The sequence below is a fragment of the Mustela putorius genome, unplaced genomic scaffold (genome assembly GCF_011764305.1).
Source record: "Mustela putorius furo isolate JIRA1106 unplaced genomic scaffold, ASM1176430v1.1 tig00000196_pilon_pilon_pilon, whole genome shotgun sequence".
NCBI classification, from domain to species: domain Eukaryota; kingdom Metazoa; phylum Chordata; class Mammalia; order Carnivora; family Mustelidae; genus Mustela; species Mustela putorius.
Window position 1 is genome coordinate 5,490,004 of NW_025421310.1, and position 18,938 is coordinate 5,508,941.

Consider the following 18,938-nt stretch of genomic DNA (forward strand, 5'->3'; position numbering starts at 1 on the left):
CAGCATGGCTTCCCAGATTCCAGTAGGAATGGGTAGACCTATCCAGATAATTCTAGAAGGATGAAGGAGGGCAAGAAATTTAAGACATCAGACTTTAAGAGACTCACCATGACTAGATACAAAATTGTGACATAGTCACACAATGGATTCCTACACAGGAGGGAAGACACTTCTCTTACATGCATGGATACGATTAAATTTCAAACATAGACCAGTGGAATAGAGTAAAGAGCCTAGATATGGACCCTCAACTCCATGGTCAAATAATCTTCGACAAAGCAGGAAAAAATATACAGTGGAAAAAAGACAGTCTTTTCAATAAATGGTGCTGGGAAAATTGGAAGCTGTATGTAGAAGAATGAAACTCGACCATTCTCTTACACCATACACAAAGATAAACTCAAAATGGATAAAAAACCTCAACGTAAGCCAGGAATCCATCAGAATCCTAGAGGAGAACATAGGCGGTAACCTCTTCAATATCAGCCACAGCAACTTCTTTCAAGTTATGTCTCCAAAAGCAAAGGAAACAAAAGCAAAAATGAACTTTTGGGACTTCATCAAGATCAAAAGATTCTGCACAGCGAAGGAAACAATCAACAAAACAAAGAGGCAACCCACGGAATGGGAGAAGATATTTGTAAATGACACTACAGACAAAGGTTGATATCCAGGATCTATAAAGAACTTCTCAAATTTAACACACACACAGCAGATAATCATGTCAAAAAATGGGCAGAAGACATGAACAGACACTTCTCCTCTGAAGACATACAAATGGCTATCAGACCCATGAAAAAATGTTCATCATCACTAGCCCTCAGGGAGATTCAAATTAAAACCACATTGAGATACCACCTTACACCAGTTAGAATGGCCAAAATTAGCAAGACAGAAAACAACATGTGTTGGAGAGGATGTGGAGAAAGGGGAACCCTCTTCCACTGTTGGTGGGAATGCAAGTTGGTGCAGCCTCTTTGGAGAACGGTGTGGAGATTCCTCAAGAAATTAAAAAGAGAGCTTCCCTATGACCCTGCAAGTGCACTACTGGGTATTGACCCCAAAGATACAGATGTAGTGAAAAGAAGGGCCATCTGTACCCCCAATGTTTATAGCAGCAATGCCCACTGTCACCAAACTGTGGAAAGAACCAAGATGCCCTTCATCGTCCCTTCAACGGACAAATGGATAAGGAAGATGTCATCCATATACACTATAGAGTATTATGCCTCCATCAGAAAAGATGAATACCCAACTTTTGTATCAACATGGACAGGATTGGAGGAGATTATGCTGAGTGAAATAAGTCAAGCAGAGAGAGTCAATTATCATATGGTTTCACTTATTTGTGGAGCATAACAAATAACACGGAAGACATGAGGAGATGGAGAGGAGAAGGGAGTTGAGGGAAATTGGAAGGGACGATGAACCATGAGAGACTAAGGACTCTGAAAAACAATCTGAGGGTTTTGAAAGGGCGGAGGGTGGGAGGTTGGGGGAACCAGGTGGTGGGTATTATAGAGGGCACGTATTGCATGGAGCACTGTGTGTGGTGCATAAACAATGAATTCTGTTACACTGAAAAGAAATTTAAAAAAAAAAAAGAAAAAAATTTCAAACATACAATGTTGAAGGAAAGAAGAGATTCCATGTAGATGAAACTAAATAATAGCTAGGAAGAAACATGACTGTTGATAGATGATAGATTTATTTGTTTATATAACATAGCAACAGGAGTCAGAACTTACCCTTGAGAAGGAAAGGTGGTTTTGTGGACAATATTGGAAATGTCTGGATCATCATAATAGTATCCTAGAAGGGATGGGGGGTTTTCTAAGATTGTTATTCCTTCTTAGGATGAAAGGAAGATGAAGACTTCTGTCTTCCGATTCTGGCTGTTGTTGGGTAGGGGTGTGTTCAGAAAGTGCTATGGCATCTATAGAGAGCCTCCCCAGGGTCTTCTTGTGGGTTCTTGGGGCATAGGATTTATGCCTTCATTGGTCTCAGCCTGTTGCAAGTTCCATGTACACACTTTCATCATGCAAGGGTTCCCCAGGCCTCTGGGAAGTGTGGGTGGTGTTTTTCTGCATGAAAATGCGATGATCCAACTGTGTGTATGTCACTTCCTGTGGGACTTCTGCTTGAGGGTCCTGCATGACAGGAAATGGTTAAGAGGATGAGCACAAACTCAGGGGATTTAGAGGAGATGAGATGGCCCTGAAGAGGGTGAAGTGAGGACAACCTACCTCTCTACTCACCATTCTATCCACTTCAGGTTCTCTGTTCATTATAGCAGCATCTGCAAGGAATGGAAGTCATCAAAAAAAAAAAAACTTGGAAGGTTCTCATTTTATAGATACAGATACCAAAGCACAGAGAGATGCAGTGAAGGCCTGGAATTACTGCCACAAAGTAGAGTCAGAAGTTCTACTCTCTGAAGTTCAAAGATGTATCCACTTCGTGTCTCCCTATTTCCATTCCGTTGATGAGGATGGGGGCATGGAGGTTCTCTCTAGAAAGCCCAACCTCTGTGGCCCCTGCTTTGAACCAGGAGTCAGTCTGCACACAGAGGTACCCCTGCTCCCCCACTCCTCCCCAGACAGGTACTAGCCTCTACTTCCCAAGACTCACCCTCTTTGGGAGGGCACCACTGACGACTGAGGAAGAAAAGTAGGACAGCGAGGAAGATGATGACCACTAAGGGCACAGCGAGAACATGCTGGTGTCTGGGGTTATCTGTAGGAAGAAATGAATCCAATAGAAGCAAATCCAGGCAGGTACCCAGTCTGCTGCCATCTGGGTTCCAGCCCCATGAGACCATTTCAGATCTATGACCTACACAACTGTAAGATTATTTTTAAAACTGTGTTGTTTTCATGCAGTGAGCTTGTAGAGATTTGTTATAGCAGCAAAATGAAATGGATACAAAGTGCATATCCAGCAAAAAGATGTATAGTGGAGCAGTTCTTGAGTGAATAAATGAGGCAATTGTGAATTTGGGTGGCAGACAGCATTCTCAGTTCTCTCTTCCTCTACTGGGTATATCACAGTTGTGGCCTGACAGACAAGAGCTAATTTCTTGGCAAATGGAACTTCTCTAAGCACTGCCTGCCCCTCACCAAATGCTCTCTTCCTTCCCCCTGCCCTCAATTCCCCACAAACCTTATCTCCACTTAGGAATGGGAAAAGAGAGGGGGAGGAGTCAAGATGGAGGAGAAGTAGCAGGCTGAGACTACTTCAGCTAGCAGGAGATCAGCTAGATAGCTTATCTAAAGATTGCAAACACCTGCAAATCTATTGGCAGATGGAAGAGAAGAAGAACAGCAATTCTGGAAACAGAAAAACAACCACTTTCTGAGAGGTAGGACTGGCGGAGAAGTGAATCCAAAGCGACAGGAAGATAGACCCCGGGGGAGGGGCCGGCTCCCGGCAAGTGGTGGAGCAACAGAGCACAAAATTGGGACTTTTTAAAGTCTGTTATGCTGAGGGGCATTGCTCCAGAGGCTAAACCGGGGCGAAGCCCATGCCGTGTCAGCGTGGCCTCAGGTCCCGCAGGGTCACAGAAGGATCGGGGGTGTCTGAGTGTTGCAGAGCTTGTGGGTATTGGAACGGGAAAGCCGGCTACAGAGACAGAGCCGACAGTGAGCTCCCAGCTCAGGGTTACCTTGAACCGGTCGCAGGCTCAGTGAGCTTGGAGCGTGGCCGGAGGTCATGCAGACGGGAAAAACTGGGCGCTGTTCTCTGAGGGCACACTGAGGAGTGGGGCCCAGGGCTCTCGGCTCCTCCAGGCCGGAGACCAGGAGGCCTCCATTTGTATTCCTGTCGTCGGGAATTGTACGGAAAGCGCTCAGGGAACAAAAGCTCCTGAAAGCTAACCCGAGCGGACTACTCAGCCCGGCCCCTGGTAAGGGCGGTGCAATTCCGCCTGGGGCAAAGACACTTGAGAATCACTACAACAGGCCCCTCCCCCAGAAGATCAACAAGAAATCCAGCCAAGACCAAGTTCACCTACCAAGGAGTGCAGTTACAATGCCAAGGAGAGCAGCAGAATTCCAGAGGAGGAGAAAGCAAAGCATGGAACTCATGGCTTTCTCCCTGTGATTTTTTTAGTCTAGCAGTTGATTTAATTTTTTTCTTTTTCATTTTTTTTCTCCTCTTCAGCTAAATTTTTTTTTAATTTTTACCCTTTTCTTTTTTAACATTTTTAACTAGTTAATCTAATATATATATATTTTCCTTTTTTATATTTTTCTTTATTCGTTTTCTTTTTCTAATTCTTTTCTTTTTTTCTTTCTTTACCTTTCTTTCCTTTTGAACCTCTTTTTAGCCCCTTTCTCCCCCCTCACGATTTGGGATCTCTTCTAATTTGGTTAAAGCATATTTTTCTGGGGTTGTTGCCACCCTTTTAGTATTTTACTTGCTCCTTCATATACTCTTATCTGGACAAAATGACAAGGCGGAAAAATTCACCACAAAAAAGAACAAGGGGCAGTACCAAAGGCTAGGGACCTAATCAATACAGACATTGGTAATATGTCAGATCTAGAGTTCAGAATGACAATTCTCAAGGTTCTAGCCAGGCTCGAAAAGGGCATGGAAGATATTAGAGAAACCCTCTCGGGAGATATAAAAGCCCTTCCTGGAGAAATAAAAGAACTAAAATCTAACCAAGTTGAAATCAAAAAAGCTATTAATGAGGTGCAATCAAAAATGGAGGCTCTCACTGCTAGGATAAATGAGGCAGAAGAAAGAATTAGTGATATAGAAGACCAAATGACAGAGAATAAAGAAGCTGAGCAAAAGAGGGACAAGCAGCTACTGGACCACGAGGGGAGAATTCGAGAGATAAGTGACACCATAAGACGAAACAACATTAGAATAATTGGGATTCCAGAAGAAGAAGAAAGAGAGAGGGGAGCAGAAGGTATACTGGAGAGAATTATTGAGGAGAATTTCCCCAATATGGCAAAGGGAACGAGCATCAAAATTCAGGAGGTTCAGAGAACGCCCCTCAAAATCAATAAGAATAGGCCCACACCCCGTCACCTAATAGTAAAATTTACAAGTCACAGTGACAAAGAGAAAATCCTGAAAGCAGCCCGGGAAAAGAAGTCTGTAACATACAATGGTAAAAATATTAGATTGGCAGCTGACTTATCCACAGAGACCTGGCAGACCAGAAAGAGCTGGCATGATATTTTCAGAGCACTAAACGAGAAAAACATGCAGCCAAGAATACTATATCCAGCCAGGCTATCATTGAAAATAGAAGGAGAGATTAAAAGCTTCCAGGACAAACAAAAACTGAAAGAATTTGCAAACACCAAACCAGCTCTACAGGAAATCTTGAAAGGGGTCCTCTAAGCAAAGAGAGAGCCTACAAGTGGTAGATCAGAAAGGAACAGAGACCATATACAGTAACAGTCACCTTACAGGCAAAACAATGGCACTAAATTCATATCTCTCAATAGTTACCCTGAATGTTAATGGGCTAAATGCTCCTGTCAAAAGACACAGGGTATCAGAATGGATAAAAAAACAAAACCCATCTATATGTTGCCTCCAAGAAACTCATTTTAAGCCCGAAGACACCTCCAGATTTAAAGTGAGGGGGTGGAAAAGAATTTACCATGCTAATGGACATCAGAAGAAAGCAGGAGTGGCAATCCTTGTATCAGATCAATTAGATTTTAAGCCAAAGACTATAATAAGAGATGAGGAAGGACACTATATCATACTCAAAGGGTCTGTCCAACAAGAAGATCTAACAATTTTAAATATCTATGCCCCCAACGTGGGAGCAGCCAACTATATAAACCAATTAATAACAAAATCAAAGAAACACATCAACAATAATACAATAATAGCAGGGGACTTTAACACTCCCCTCACTGAAATGGACAGATCATCCAAGCAAAAGATCAGCAAGGAAATAAAGGCCTTAAACGACACACTGGACCAGAAGGACATCACAGATATATTGAGAACATTTCATCCCAAAGCAACAGAATACACATTCTTCTCTAGTGCACATGGAACATTCTCCAGAATAGATCACATCCTCGGTCCTAAATCAGGACTCAACCAGTATCAAAAGATTGGGATCATTCCCTGCATATTTTCAGACCACAATGCTCTAAAGCTAGAACTCAACCACAAGAGTAAGTTTGGAAAGAACCCAAATACATGGAGACTAAACAGCATCCTTCTAAAGAATGAATGGGTCAACCGGGAAATTAAAGAAGAATTGAAAAAAATCATGGAAACAAATGATAATGAAAATACAACGGTTCAAAATCTGTGGGACACAACAAAGGCAGTCCTGAGAGGAAAATATATAGTGGTACAAGCCTTTCTCAAGAAACAAGAAAGGTCTCAGGCACACAACCTAACCCTACACCTAAAGGAGCTGGAGAAAGAACAAGAAAGAAACCCTAAGCCGAGCAGGAGAAGAGAAATCATAAAGATCAGATCAGAAATCAATGAAATAGAAACCAAAAAAACAATAGAGCAAATCAACGAAACTAGGAGCTGGTTCTTTGAAAGAATTAATAAAATTGATAAGCCCATGGCCCGACTTATCAAAAAGAAAAGAGAAAGGACCCAAATAAATAAAATCATGAATGAAAGAGGAGAGATCACAACTAACACCAAAGAAATACAAACTATTATAAGAACATACATGAGCAACTCTATGCCAACAAATTTGACAATCTGGAAGAAATGGATGCATTCCTAGAAACATATAAACTACCACAACTGAACCAGGAAGAAATAGAAAGCCTGAACAGACCCATGACCAGTAAGGAGATTGAAACAGTCATTAAAAATCTCCAAACAAACAAAAGTCCAAGGCCAGATGGCTTCCCGGGGGAATTCTACCAAACATTTAAAGAAGAACTAATTCCTATTCTCCTGAAACTGTTCCAAAAAATAGAAATGGAAGGATAAATTCCAAACTCATTTTATGAGGCCAGCATCAACTTGATGCCAACACCAGACAAGGATCCCATCAAAAAAGTGAGCTATAGACCAATATCCTTGATGAACACAGATGCAAAAATTCTCACCAAAATACTAGCCAATAGGATTCAACAGTACATTAAAAGGATTATTCACCACAACCAAGTGGGATTTATTCCATGGCTGCAAGGTTGGTTCAACATCCGCAAATCAGTCCGTGTGATACAACACATCAATAAATGAAAGAACAAGAACCATATGATACTCTCAATAGATGCTGAAAAGCTTTTGACAAAGTACAGCATCCCTTCCTGATCAAAACTCTTCAAAGTGTAGGGATAGAGGGCACATACCTCAATATCATCAAAGCCATCTATGAGAAACCCACTGCAAATATCATTCACAATGGAGAAAAACTGAAAGCTTTTCCGCTAAGGTCAGGAACACGGCAGGGATGTCCATTATCACCACTGCTATTCAACATAGTACTAGAAGTCCTAGCCTCAGCAATGAGACAACAAAAGGAAATTAAAGGCATCCAAATCGGCAAAGAAGAAGTCAAATTATCACTCTTCGCTGATGATATGATACTATATGTGGAAAACCCAAAAGACTCCACTCCAAAGCTGCTAGAACTTGTACAGGAATTCAGTAAAGTGTCAGGATATAAAATCAATGCACAGAAATCAGTTGCATTTCTCTACACCAACAACCAGACAGAAGAAAGAGAAATTAAGGAGTCAATCCCATTTACAATTGCACCCCAAACCATAGGATACCTAGGAATAAGCCTTACCAAAGAGGCACAGAATCTATACTCAGAAAAATATAAAGTACTCATGAAAGAAATTGAGGAAGACACAAAGAAATGGAAAAATGTTCCATGCTCCTGGATTGGAAGAATAAATATTGTGAAAATGTCTATGCTACCTAAAGCAATCTACACATTTCATGCAATTCCTATCAAAGTACCATCCATCTTTTTCAAAGAAATGGAACAAATAATTCTAAAATTTATATGGAACTAGAAAAGACCTCGAATAGCCAAAGGGTTATTGAAAAAGAAAGCCAAAGCTGGTGGCATCACAATTCCGGACTTCAAGCTCTATTACAAAGCTGTCATCATCAAGACAGCATTGTACTGGCACAAAAACAGACCCATAGATCAATGGAACAGAATAGAGAGCCCAGAAATAGACTCTGAACTCTATGGTCAACTAATCTTCGACAAAGCAGGAAAGAATGTCCAATGGAAAAAAGACAGCCTCTTCAATAAATGGTGCTGGGAAAATTGGACAGCCACATGCAGAAAAATGAAATTGGACCATTTCCTTACACCACACACAAAAATAGACTCAAAATGGATGAAGGACCTCAATGTGCGAAAGGAATCCATCAAAATCCTTGAGGAGAACACAGGCAGCAACCTTCGACCTCAGCTGCAGCAACATCTTCCTAGGAACATCGCCAAAGGCAAAGGAAGCAAGGGCAAAAATGAACTATTGGGATTTCATCAAGATCAAAAGCTTTTGCACAGCAAAGGAAACAGTTAACAAAATCAAAAGACAACTGACAGAATGGGAGAAGATATTTGCAAATGACATATCAGATAAAGGACTAGTGTCCAGAATCTATAAAGAACTTAGCAAGCTCAACACCCAAAGAACAAATAATCCAATCAAGAAATGGGCAGAGGACATGAACAGACATTTCTGCAAAGAAGACATCCAGATGGCCAACAGACACATGAAAAAGTGCCCCATATCACTTGGCATCAGGGAAATACAAATCAAAACCACAATGAGATATCACCTCACACCAGTCAGAATGGCTAAAATCAGCAAGTCAGGAAATGACAGATGCTGGTGAGGATGCGGTAATGCAAGCTGGTGTCACCACTCTGGAAAACAGCATGGAGGTTCCTCAAAATGTTGAAAATAGAACTGCCCTATGACACAGCAATTGCACTACTGGGTATTTACCCTAAAGATACAAACGTGGTGATCCAAAGGGGCACGTGCACCCGAATGTTTATAGCAGTAATGTCCACAATAGCCAAACTATGGAAAGAACCTAGATGTCCATCAACAGATGAATGGATCAAGAAGATGTGGTATATATACACAATGGAATACTATGCAGCCATCAAAAGAAATGAAATCTTGCCATTTGCAACAACATGGATGGAACTAGAGCATATCATGCTTAGCGAAATAAGTCAAGCAGAGAAAGACAACTATCATATGATCTCCCTGATATGAGGAAGTGGTGATGCAACATGGGGGCTTAAGTGGATAGGAGAAGAATCAATGAAACAAGATGGGATATTGGGAGGGAGACCAACCATAAGTGACTGTTAATCTCACAAAACAAACTGAGGGTTGCTGGAGGGAGGGGGGTTGTGAGAAGAGGGATGGGGTTATGGATATTGGGGAGGGTATGTGCTTTGGTATGTGCTTTGGTGAGTGCTGTGAAGTGTGTAAACCTGGCGATTCACAGACCTGTACCCCTGAGGATAAAAATTTATGTTTATAAAAAATAAAAAATTAAAAAATAACAAATAAATAAATAAATAAATAAATAAATAGAAAGAATGGGAACAGAGTAAGCCCAGCATTATTCCCAGCCAGGAGATCAGGTTTATTCTCACCCTCCTCTCCTGGAGGAGGTCTCTGATGCAGAACATTAGAGGTTAAGAGTCCTCACTGGCCCCGTGCTGACCCAGACCGCTTCTGCTGTCATAGAGTCTGGGGATCAGAGAGGGAAGGTAATAAGATCACAGAACCAGAAGGTGGCTGAGCCAACACTCAAACCCAAGGCTTCTCTTTGTCAGGTTTCCACAAACAGGGATAAAAAGGACTCTTTACTCACCAGTTTTGGAGGTTGGTTTTGTGGATGGGAGGCAACTACTTGAAGAGTCTCATAAAAAGCAAGCCAGGAAAGAGGTGGAGAAGTGGAACTGACTGTCTTCTACCCACTGAAGCTCCTCATCATCTAACATTGAGCTCCTGGGAGCTCCTAGAACCCCTCCCTAGAATCTCTGGGGCCTTGACTCCCTGGACCTTCAAGCTGCTGAGAGGAGATGGGAGAGGTTGATGACGAAAAGGGGAAAGGACCTCTACTACAGAGGAGGCTTCTCCATCTTGTGGTAAAGACACTCATGCCACCTGGGAGAGCACTTTGTGGCTGAGAGGTGAGGAAGGGCTGCTAGGAAGTGGGTAATGGTGAGGTGCCAATGCAACGTCTGATATCCCTAAACTGAGCCTCTTCTCTCCTGATTCTGGGTTTGCCCTGATCTCTTTCCATCTTCCTGGGGACAGAGATCCCCGGTTTGGGCCACCACACAAGCCATGCAGGAGGATGCTGGAGAGGAGTCTTCAGTCTCTCCTTCCTTGTCTCTATCTATGCTTCCATCTCCCCAGAACTCCTAAGCATCCCACTAGTACCAGCAGGACTCCCCTGTCGTATGACCTTCAAATCTATCCTGAATCACTGGACACAGGGCAGGTTCTGGACTTCCTCACCTGTGACAGAAAGGTACAGTGGGTCACTCGGGCCTGACCACTCACAAGGAGAGGTGTTGAAGAAGCCGTGGCATCTGTAGGTCCCACCCATGGCTGGGTGTACAGGGCCCAGAGGGAAGTCAGCCTGGGTTGCACTGCCGTGCTTCTGCCCCTTAGCAAGCCAGCACTCATGGGGCTGCTCGTCTCTGCATAGATGGTACACATCAAAGGACCTCTCTGAGCAGCAGGACAAGGTCACGTTCTCTCCTGTCCTCACCACGGTGCCTGGCTGGGTCCAGAGAGAAGGTTTCTCATGTAGACCTGAAGGAAGTGGAGGCAGTTCAGTACAGAGAGGCTCTTCCTTGCTCATAGTGTCCTTCACACCTGGACTGAGAATTCTCTCCCCCTGTTCCCAGAGCCCAAGGCCCACTGTGTCCCCTCATGTCCACCTCTCCTATTGTTTCTTGTGCTTGCTTCCCTCCTATCCTTTTTCCCTTTCTTAAAAAAATTTTAAGATTTTATTTATTTATTTGACACAGAGAGAGATCACAAGTAGGCAGAGAGGCAGGCAGAGAGAGAGAGAGAGGAAGGGAAGCAGGCTCCCTGCTGAGCAGAGAGCCTGATGCGGGGCTCGATTCCAGGACCCTGGGACCATGACCTGAGCCGAAGGCAGAGGCCTAACCCACTGAGCCACCCAGAGGCGCCCCTCTTTTTCCCTTTTGTGCTGCCTTACTCTCTCTGCTCCTCCTGGAGTCTGTTGGTTTGAGATGCCTTTTACTTTATTTATGAGTCTCTCATTCCACCTTGTCTTTGTCTTTCTGCATTATCTATCTATCTATCAATCTATAACCTATCTACCTATGTATCTATGTATCTTTCTATCATCTATCAATCTATCATCTATCTCTCTACTATCATCTATCATCTCTATCATCTATCACTTATCAATATATCACCTATCTATGTACCTATCATCTATCAATTATCTATCATCTATCTATCTATCATCTATCAATCTATTATCTATCTTCTATCAATCTGTCACCTATCTCTTTATTTATCATCTATCTATCTATCTATCTATCTATCAATCATCTATCAATCTATCTTCTATATATCTATCATGATGTATCAGTCTATTATGTATCTATCTATCTATCATCATCTGTTATCTATCTATCATCTATCATCATTTCTCTATCTATCATCTATCTCCATCACCTTGGTTTCTGTGACCTGCTCTGATTCTCTGTCCCCAGTCCTCTTCTGGGATCTCTGTCACCCACCCCCACATCATCTTTCTCTTTTTGCCCCACTCTCAGGTCTTAGTCCTTTAGGGCTTTTATCTGCACTCTCCATCTTTATATTTCTCTATCCCTTTTTCTTTCTTTTGTTTTTTGTGCCTCCAAGCCAGTGTCTGTCTGTCTATCTGTCTGACTTTCTCTGTTGTCCCTCCATTCTGTGTGTGTGTTCACATGCACACATCCATTTTTGGGTCTATTTACACAGAAACTTTCTATGTACATTGACACACATTGACTCTGCTTTCTCTCTGATGGCAACTCTCTGTGGGCTTTGACCTCAGTAATCCTGTAACATCTGGGGTAACCTTCAACATAGGCCTGAGAATCAGCTTTGGGAACCCATAAAACACACCACACAAAGGGGCTGGTTCGGGCTCCTCCCCCTGGGAGCATGATTTCCTGGGGCCTATTGTGGCTCAACCGCATGGGATGAAGGCATGTGAGAGTGCATGCAGCATCTGTGGGTGCCACATGTGGTGAAGACCTGGGGCCCATCAGTCACCAGCCTGAGATAGGCCAGCCTGGCCCTGAAACTTGGTCACATACATGGTGTGTCTTTGGGTTCACCTGGTTAGAGAAAAGGGCATGGACATTAATTGGAAACCACATTTTAAACTGTCCCAGGTCTCTGAACAAACTCAGGGTGGAAGGGCACCCTGTCTCTGATGGGGGTGTACCTGACTCTATATGTCCCTTTGTTCTTTGTCTCCATTACTGACTCTGTCTCTGCACCCTATAACAAACAGTTTCTCTTCTGTCATTGTCTCTCTTGGTGTAGCTCGCGCCCAGGCTTCCTCTCTTCATAAAAACCCATGTTCATCACTTTCTTCACCACCTGGGGCTTCCAGGTCTTATCTGTATCTCCAAGAGGATGAGGACAGGTCTGGACAGTCTCACCTGTGATCACGATGTCCAGGGGGTCACTGGGGGCAGACCACACATGAGAGGAGCGATTGAGAGAACCGAAGCACCTGTAGGTCCCTGCATGGGCGGCTGTCACAGGACCCATGGAAAAGTTAGCACGGGAGCCCCCATGATGGTGCTGACCAGCATGGTACAAGTGGTCCTTGGATACCCCCTCTCTGTGAAGAATGAAGCTTTCAAACAGGATCTCTGAGCAACAGACCAAGGTCACATTCCCTCTTGATTTCACCAGGTGACCCGACTGGGCTAACAAGGAAGGTTTTCTGTAGATTCCTAAGAACATAGATGTTGTAAATTGAGAAGGAGCCACCCTGCCTCACCCCATTTCCTGGGATCTGAAATGACTGAGGGTGCCCTGTGTCTGTCTGTCTCCTTCTCCTCTGTATCCTTTTCTGTCTGAATATCCACGTCTATCTCTGCCAACATGGGTTTTATGGGCTAGGATCAAGGAAGGGGTTGAGAGGACTGGGATCCTTATGGAGGCTGAAGGGGAGAATTCGCACCTGAGTCTTTTCTAGCTCCTGGGGGCTGCCTGTATTCCCTGTCTTGTGACTCCTTCCTCGATCATCAGGCTAGCAGTGGCTGGTGGACTCTCTCGGGCAGCATGACTCTGAAGCTCATTCTCCTGCTTCCTTCTACTTTGTAATTACAGCAAGCTCACCTGGATAATCCAGGATAATCCCCCCATGTCAGGGTCACCTGCTTAATAACCTTAATTCCATATTCACCCTTAATTGCCCTTGGACTATTCATGGACATGGAGTGTTATGATACAGATGTCATTGGGGGACCATTATTCTGCCCACCTTCATGAAATGCCCTCTCATCTACAATACTTGGAGCCATTCCCATTGTTCTAATTGGACTTGACTAACACTTCCATCAGGAAATCTGACATTAGGAAGATTGGGACCGTGACTAGACCCTCTAGACAGGTGTTCTCTGACCTGTGACCACAATCACCAGGGGGTCACTGGGTGCTGACCACAGAAAGGGGGAATCACGGTAGGATCCACGACAGCTGTAAGTTCCTGCATGTTCTGGGGTTACAGGGCCAATGAGGACACCGTATTGTGATATTGTGCTATGGAGCTTGGAGATGAAGATGTCATTGTCCTTGTACAGTCTGAATGTTTCAAACTTGTGATGGGAGCGACAATGAAGAGTCACATGCTGCCCTTGAGGAACCACGGGGCTTGGCCAGGCAGAGAGGAAGGGCTTGTTCTGACCACCTGGGGGAGGAGGAGTCACAGTATTGGTTTCCCCTCCCTTGACTCAGAGGCCTCCCTTCTTTCCAAGTCTCCATGGCTCCTTTCCACTCCCATCATGCCCACACCACACAAAGACTCCCCACAATACACAGACATGTAGTCCTCTCCTACAACACACATGTCAGCTGAGAGTTCTGGGTGAGTACTGAACAGTGGGCTCTTCCTAGGTGTTAGTAATGTAAGTTAGTTATGTAAAAGAAGACAAAGGAAATGCTGAACAGAAGAGTGATGACCTATGTATATGCCATAACATCAGCAAACCCATGAAGCAGGTTACCTGATAGTGCCATGTTGGAATGTGGTGGAATTCCAGGGGTCCTGGAATGGGGATCTCTCCCCTCTGCTGAGAACATCAGTGGCAGCTGCCTGGGGAACATCAGTGGCAGCTGCCTGGGGCTCCTACCCTCGTGGGTGTACTGCGGAGCTCAAGTAGTTGTCTCAGACTCAGACAGTCTGTTGTTCCTGGCACTGCTTGCCAACCCTGATCTACAGACAGCACCAGTTCCTCCTAGACCCCCCCAGGTCTGAGCAGCAGTATCCTCCAGATGGCTTTAGAGCCTGGCTCTAGATGGCTTCTAAGATGGCTTTAGAGCCCGGGGGAAGAAGGTGTAGGGAGGGTCTCTGGACCAATATTGGGACTAGGGTTTCCCTGGGCCCCCTACTTTCTAGTTCACAAGAGATTCACCCACAATTCCTCCCACAGTCAAACAATCACCCAACCTCCTGCGCCGTCTGCCTTCCTATTACAGGAATTCTCTTATTCTGAGTGGATGGAAGCCCAAGGTTTGGGGAAAGGACTCACCCACTTGTGCCCCAATCCTCTGGCTGAAGAAGAACCCTGGAAAGAAAGACTCACGATGGATTGTCCATCTCCATAGAAGACCCAGCCTCCCACTCCCCCGACCTGGCTTGAGTGTCACCATCAGGTCTGCTTTGTCCCCATGGGAATTTTCTGCGGTGGAGAGACCCAGCCTTCCAAGCCAGTATTTCCACCATTCATTCCCCCTCTTCGTCGCCTTCTGGGACTCACCAAGACATGCGAGGCTGATGACTGCAGGGGACATGGTGCTGCTCCTGCTGCACGGTGACCCAACAGAGTTGACAGTACACAGGATGTCGTGAAATGGGGCCCTGTTCATGTTCATAAGCTGACCGCAGTGAGGAAAGGTGATGCACAGAAACTCTTCTTACTCTGCATCTAGGTGGCTGTGGGGCTCAGCTGAGGGTAAAGTTGGGCTTCCTGGAAATCGTTTAGACTGGACCTGTAGTGTCACATCATTTACTGTGGTGAGACTTGAAACACATCTCAGACACAATGTCTCATTCCCAGAATGATGAAAGGATAATAGTTTTTTTTTCTTTAAATCTAAGCTTCAAAATCTCCGTATGTAACATACAACATATCTAGTAGATACTATTATAAAAAGAATTATAATATATGAATCAAAATGATTTTCTTTTTTTTCTCTTTTTTTAAACTTATTTTTTATTTATTTTCAGCATAACAGTATTCATTATTTTTGCACCATACCCAGTGCTCCATGCAATCTGTGCCCTCTGCAATACCCACCACCTGGATTCCCCAACCTCCCACCCCCGCACCTTCAAAACCCTCAGATTGTTTTTCAGAGTCCATAGTCTCTCATGGTTCACCTCCCCTTCCAATTTCCCCCAATTCCCTTCTCCTCTCTAACGCCCCATGTCCTCAATGCTATTTGTTATGCTCCACAAATAAGTGAAACCATATGATAATTGACTCTCTCTGCTTATTCACTGACTTATTTCACTCAGCATAATCTCTTCCAGTCCCATCCATGTTGCTACAAAAGTTGGGTATTCATCCTTTCTGATGGAGGCATAATACTCCATAGTGTATATGGACCACATCTTCCTTATCCATTCGTCCATTGAAGGGCACCTTGGTTCTTTCCAAGTTTGGCGACCATGGCCATTGCTGCTATAAACATTGGGGTACAGATGGCCCTTCTTTTCACTACATCTGTATCTTTGGGGCAAATGACAGTACAGTCAAAATGATTTTCTAAGCTGACATTTCTGATACTGAACCCATATTTATCAAAACTTATCTAATTTCCCTTTTGAAGAATTATGCAGTCATTTAGAATTGTAGAATATCACTTTATTAGCAAAGAACAATGCGCATAAATTCTGGATTGTATGGTTTTACCTGAAATTCATCATATGACCCAGAAATCCAAACTCAGAGATCCATTTTTCTGTGTCTATCTATATATATATCTCTCAATGTCACTAAATTTAAGTATCCATTTATATAATGCTATGGGAAATTCACCTTCTTTTTTAAAAAATTTTTAAATTTAATTTCTTATTTTTTTGCATTAATATGAACCTCAGTTTTATTATTTTCAATAATAACCTTTTTCAAATAATCTCTTGTGACAGTTTATTATAGATTTGGGGTACAATTTATCTTTACCTGAGATCAATTTTAGCCAGTTTGAAGTTGTTATTAATAATATTTTTTAAATTTTTTATTTCTTTTCAGTGTAACAGTATTCATTGTTTTTGCACCACACTCAGTGCTCCATGCAATTCATGCCCTCCCTAATACCCACCTCCTGGCCCCCCCAACCTCCCACCCCCGCACCTTCAAAACCCTCAGGTTGTTTTCCAGAGTCCATAGTTTCTCATGGTTCACCTCCCCTTCCAATTTCCCACAACTCCCTTCTCCACTCTATCTCCACTTGTCCTCCATACTATTTGTTATGCTCCACAAATAAGTGAAACCATATGATAATTGACTCTCTCTGCTTGACTTATTTCACTCAGCATAATCTCTTCCAGTCCCATCCATGTTGCTACAAAAGTTGGGTATTCGTCCTTTCTGATGGAGGCATAATACTCCATAGTGTATATGGACCACATCTTCCTTATCCATTCGTCCATTGAAGGGCACCTTGGTTCTTTCCAAGTTTGGCGACCATGGCCATTGCTGCTATAAACATTGGGGTACAGATGGCCCTTCTTTTCACTACATCTGTATCTTTGGGGCAAATGACAGTACAGTCAAAATGATTTTCTAAGCTGACATTTCTGATACTGAACCCATATTTATCAAAACTTATCTAATTTCCCTTTTGAAGAATTATGCAGTCATTTAGAATTGTAGAATATCACTTTATTAGCAAAGAACAATGCGCATAAATTCTGGATTGTATGGTTTTACCTGAAATTCATCATATGACCCAGAAATCCAAACTCAGAGATCCATTTTTCTGTGTCTATCTATATATATATCTCTCAATGTCACTAAATTTAAGTATCCATTTATATAATGCTATGGGAAATTCACCTTCTTTTTTAAAAAATTTTTAAATTTAATTTCTTATTTTTTTGCATTAATATGAACCTCAGTTTTATTATTTTCAATAATAACCTTTTTCAAATAATCTCTTGTGACAGTTTATTATAGATTTGGGGTACAATTTATCTTTACCTGAGATCAATTTTAGCCAGTTTGAAGTTGTTATTAATAATATTTTTTAAATTTTTTATTTCTTTTCAGTGTAACAGTATTCATTGTTTTTGCACCACACTCAGTGCTCCATGCAATTCATGCCCTCCCTAATACCCACCCTCCTGGCCCCCCCAACCTCCCACCCCCGCACCTTCAAAACCCTCAGGTTGTTTTCCAGAGTCCATAGTTTCTCATGGTTCACCTCCCCTTCCAATTTCCCACAACTCCCTTCTCCACTCTATCTCCACTTGTCCTCCATACTATTTGTTATGCTCCACAAATAAGTGAAACCATATGATAATTGACTCTCTCTGCTTGACTTATTTCACTCAGCATAATCTCTTCCAGTCCCATCCATGTTGCTACAAAAGTTGGGTATTCGTCCTTTCTGATGGAGGCATAATACTCCATAGTGTATATGGACCACAGCTTCCTTATCCATTCATCCGTTGAAGGGCATCTTGGTTCTTTCCATAGTTTGGCGACCGTGGCCATTGCTGCTATAAACATTGGGGTACAGATGGCCCTTCTTTTCACTCCATCTGTATCTTTGGGGTCAATACACAGTAGTGCAATTGCAGGGTCATAGGGAAGCTCTCTTTTTAATTTCTTGAGGAATCTCCACACTGTTTTCAAAGTGGCTGCACCAACTTGCATTCCCACCAACAGTGGAAGAGGGTTCCCCTTTCTCCACATCCTCTCCAACATTTTTTGTTTCCTGTCTTGCTAATTTTGGCCATTCTAACTGGTGTAAGGTGGTATCTCAATGTGGTTTTAATTTGAATCTCCCTGATGGCTAGTGATGATGAACATTTTTTCATGGGTCTGCTATCCATTTGTATGTCTTTATTGGAGAAGTGTCTGTTCATGTCGTCTGCCCATTTTTGACATGATTATCTGTTTTGTGTGTGTTGAATTTGAGAAGTTCTTTATAGATCCTGGATATCAGCCCTTTGTCTGTAGTGTCCTTTGCAAATATATTCTCCCATTCTGTGGGTTGCCTCTTTGTTTTGTTGACTGTTTCCTTTGCTGAGCAGAAGCTTTTGAACTTGATGAAGTCCCAAAAGTTCATTTTCGCTTTTGTTTCCTTTGCCTTTGGAGACATATCTAGACATATCTAGAAAGAAGTTGTTGTGGGTGATATCAAAGAGGTTACTGCCTATGTTCTCCTCTAGGATTCTGATGGATTCCTAGAGGAGGAATCCACGTTGAGGTCTTTTATCCAATTCGAGTTTATCTTTGTGTACGGTGTAAGAGAATCGTCAAGTTGCTAAGGAAATGTTGAAAAACAGAACTGGCGGCATCTCGTTACCTGATTTCAAGCTTTACTACAAAGCCGTGATCACCAAGACAGCATGGTACTGGCACAAAAACAGACACATAGAACAGTGGAACAGAGCAGAGAGCCCAGATATGGACCCTCAACTCTCTGGTCAAATAATCTTCGACAAAACAGGAAAAAATGCACAGTGGA

General features: G+C 43.0%; 1 protein-coding gene across 4 annotated transcripts; it reads right to left on the reverse strand.

The window, feature by feature from the left end:
• Positions 1–1,689: 1,689 nt before the first annotated feature.
• On the reverse strand, positions 1,690–15,168 carry KIR3DL3 (killer cell immunoglobulin like receptor, three Ig domains and long cytoplasmic tail 3). 4 transcript variants are annotated; one of them, XM_045076940.1, is made up of 8 exons: positions 14,996–15,166; positions 14,768–14,803; positions 13,642–13,926; positions 12,668–12,967; positions 10,488–10,787; positions 2,632–2,736; positions 2,247–2,299; positions 1,690–2,150 (listed from the first exon to the last, which is right to left on the reverse strand). In XM_045076940.1, the coding sequence occupies exons 1-8, from the start codon at positions 15,108–15,110 to the stop codon at positions 2,004–2,006; spliced, it is 1,341 nt and encodes a 446-aa protein (XP_044932875.1). In that variant the 5' UTR covers positions 15,111–15,166; the 3' UTR covers positions 1,690–2,003. The 4 variants fall into 4 exon arrangements, with proteins under 4 accessions (XP_044932875.1, XP_044932876.1, XP_044932877.1 ...); XM_045076941.1 differs by having other exon boundaries at positions 2,259–2,299; positions 14,996–15,165; XM_045076942.1 differs by lacking the exon at positions 2,632–2,736 and having other exon boundaries at positions 14,996–15,168.
• Between the last annotated feature and the right edge of the window lie 3,770 nt (positions 15,169–18,938).

What these genes read in the sequence shown, in the direction of transcription:
- KIR3DL3 (XM_045076940.1), bottom strand. Translation starts at nt 15,110, where the DNA reads ATGAACATGAACAGGGCCCCATTTCACGACATCCTGTGTACTGTCAAC. An exon ending in CATCAGCCTCGCATGTCTTG is followed by an intron (nt 14,804 to 14,995) that starts GTGAGTCCCAGA and finishes CTTTCTTTCCAG; the next exon opens with GGTTCTTCTTCAGCCAGAGG. An exon ending in CCTGGTGATTGTGGTCACAG is followed by an intron (nt 12,968 to 13,641) that starts GTCAGAGAACAC and finishes CTATGTTCTTAG; the next exon opens with GAATCTACAGAAAACCTTCC.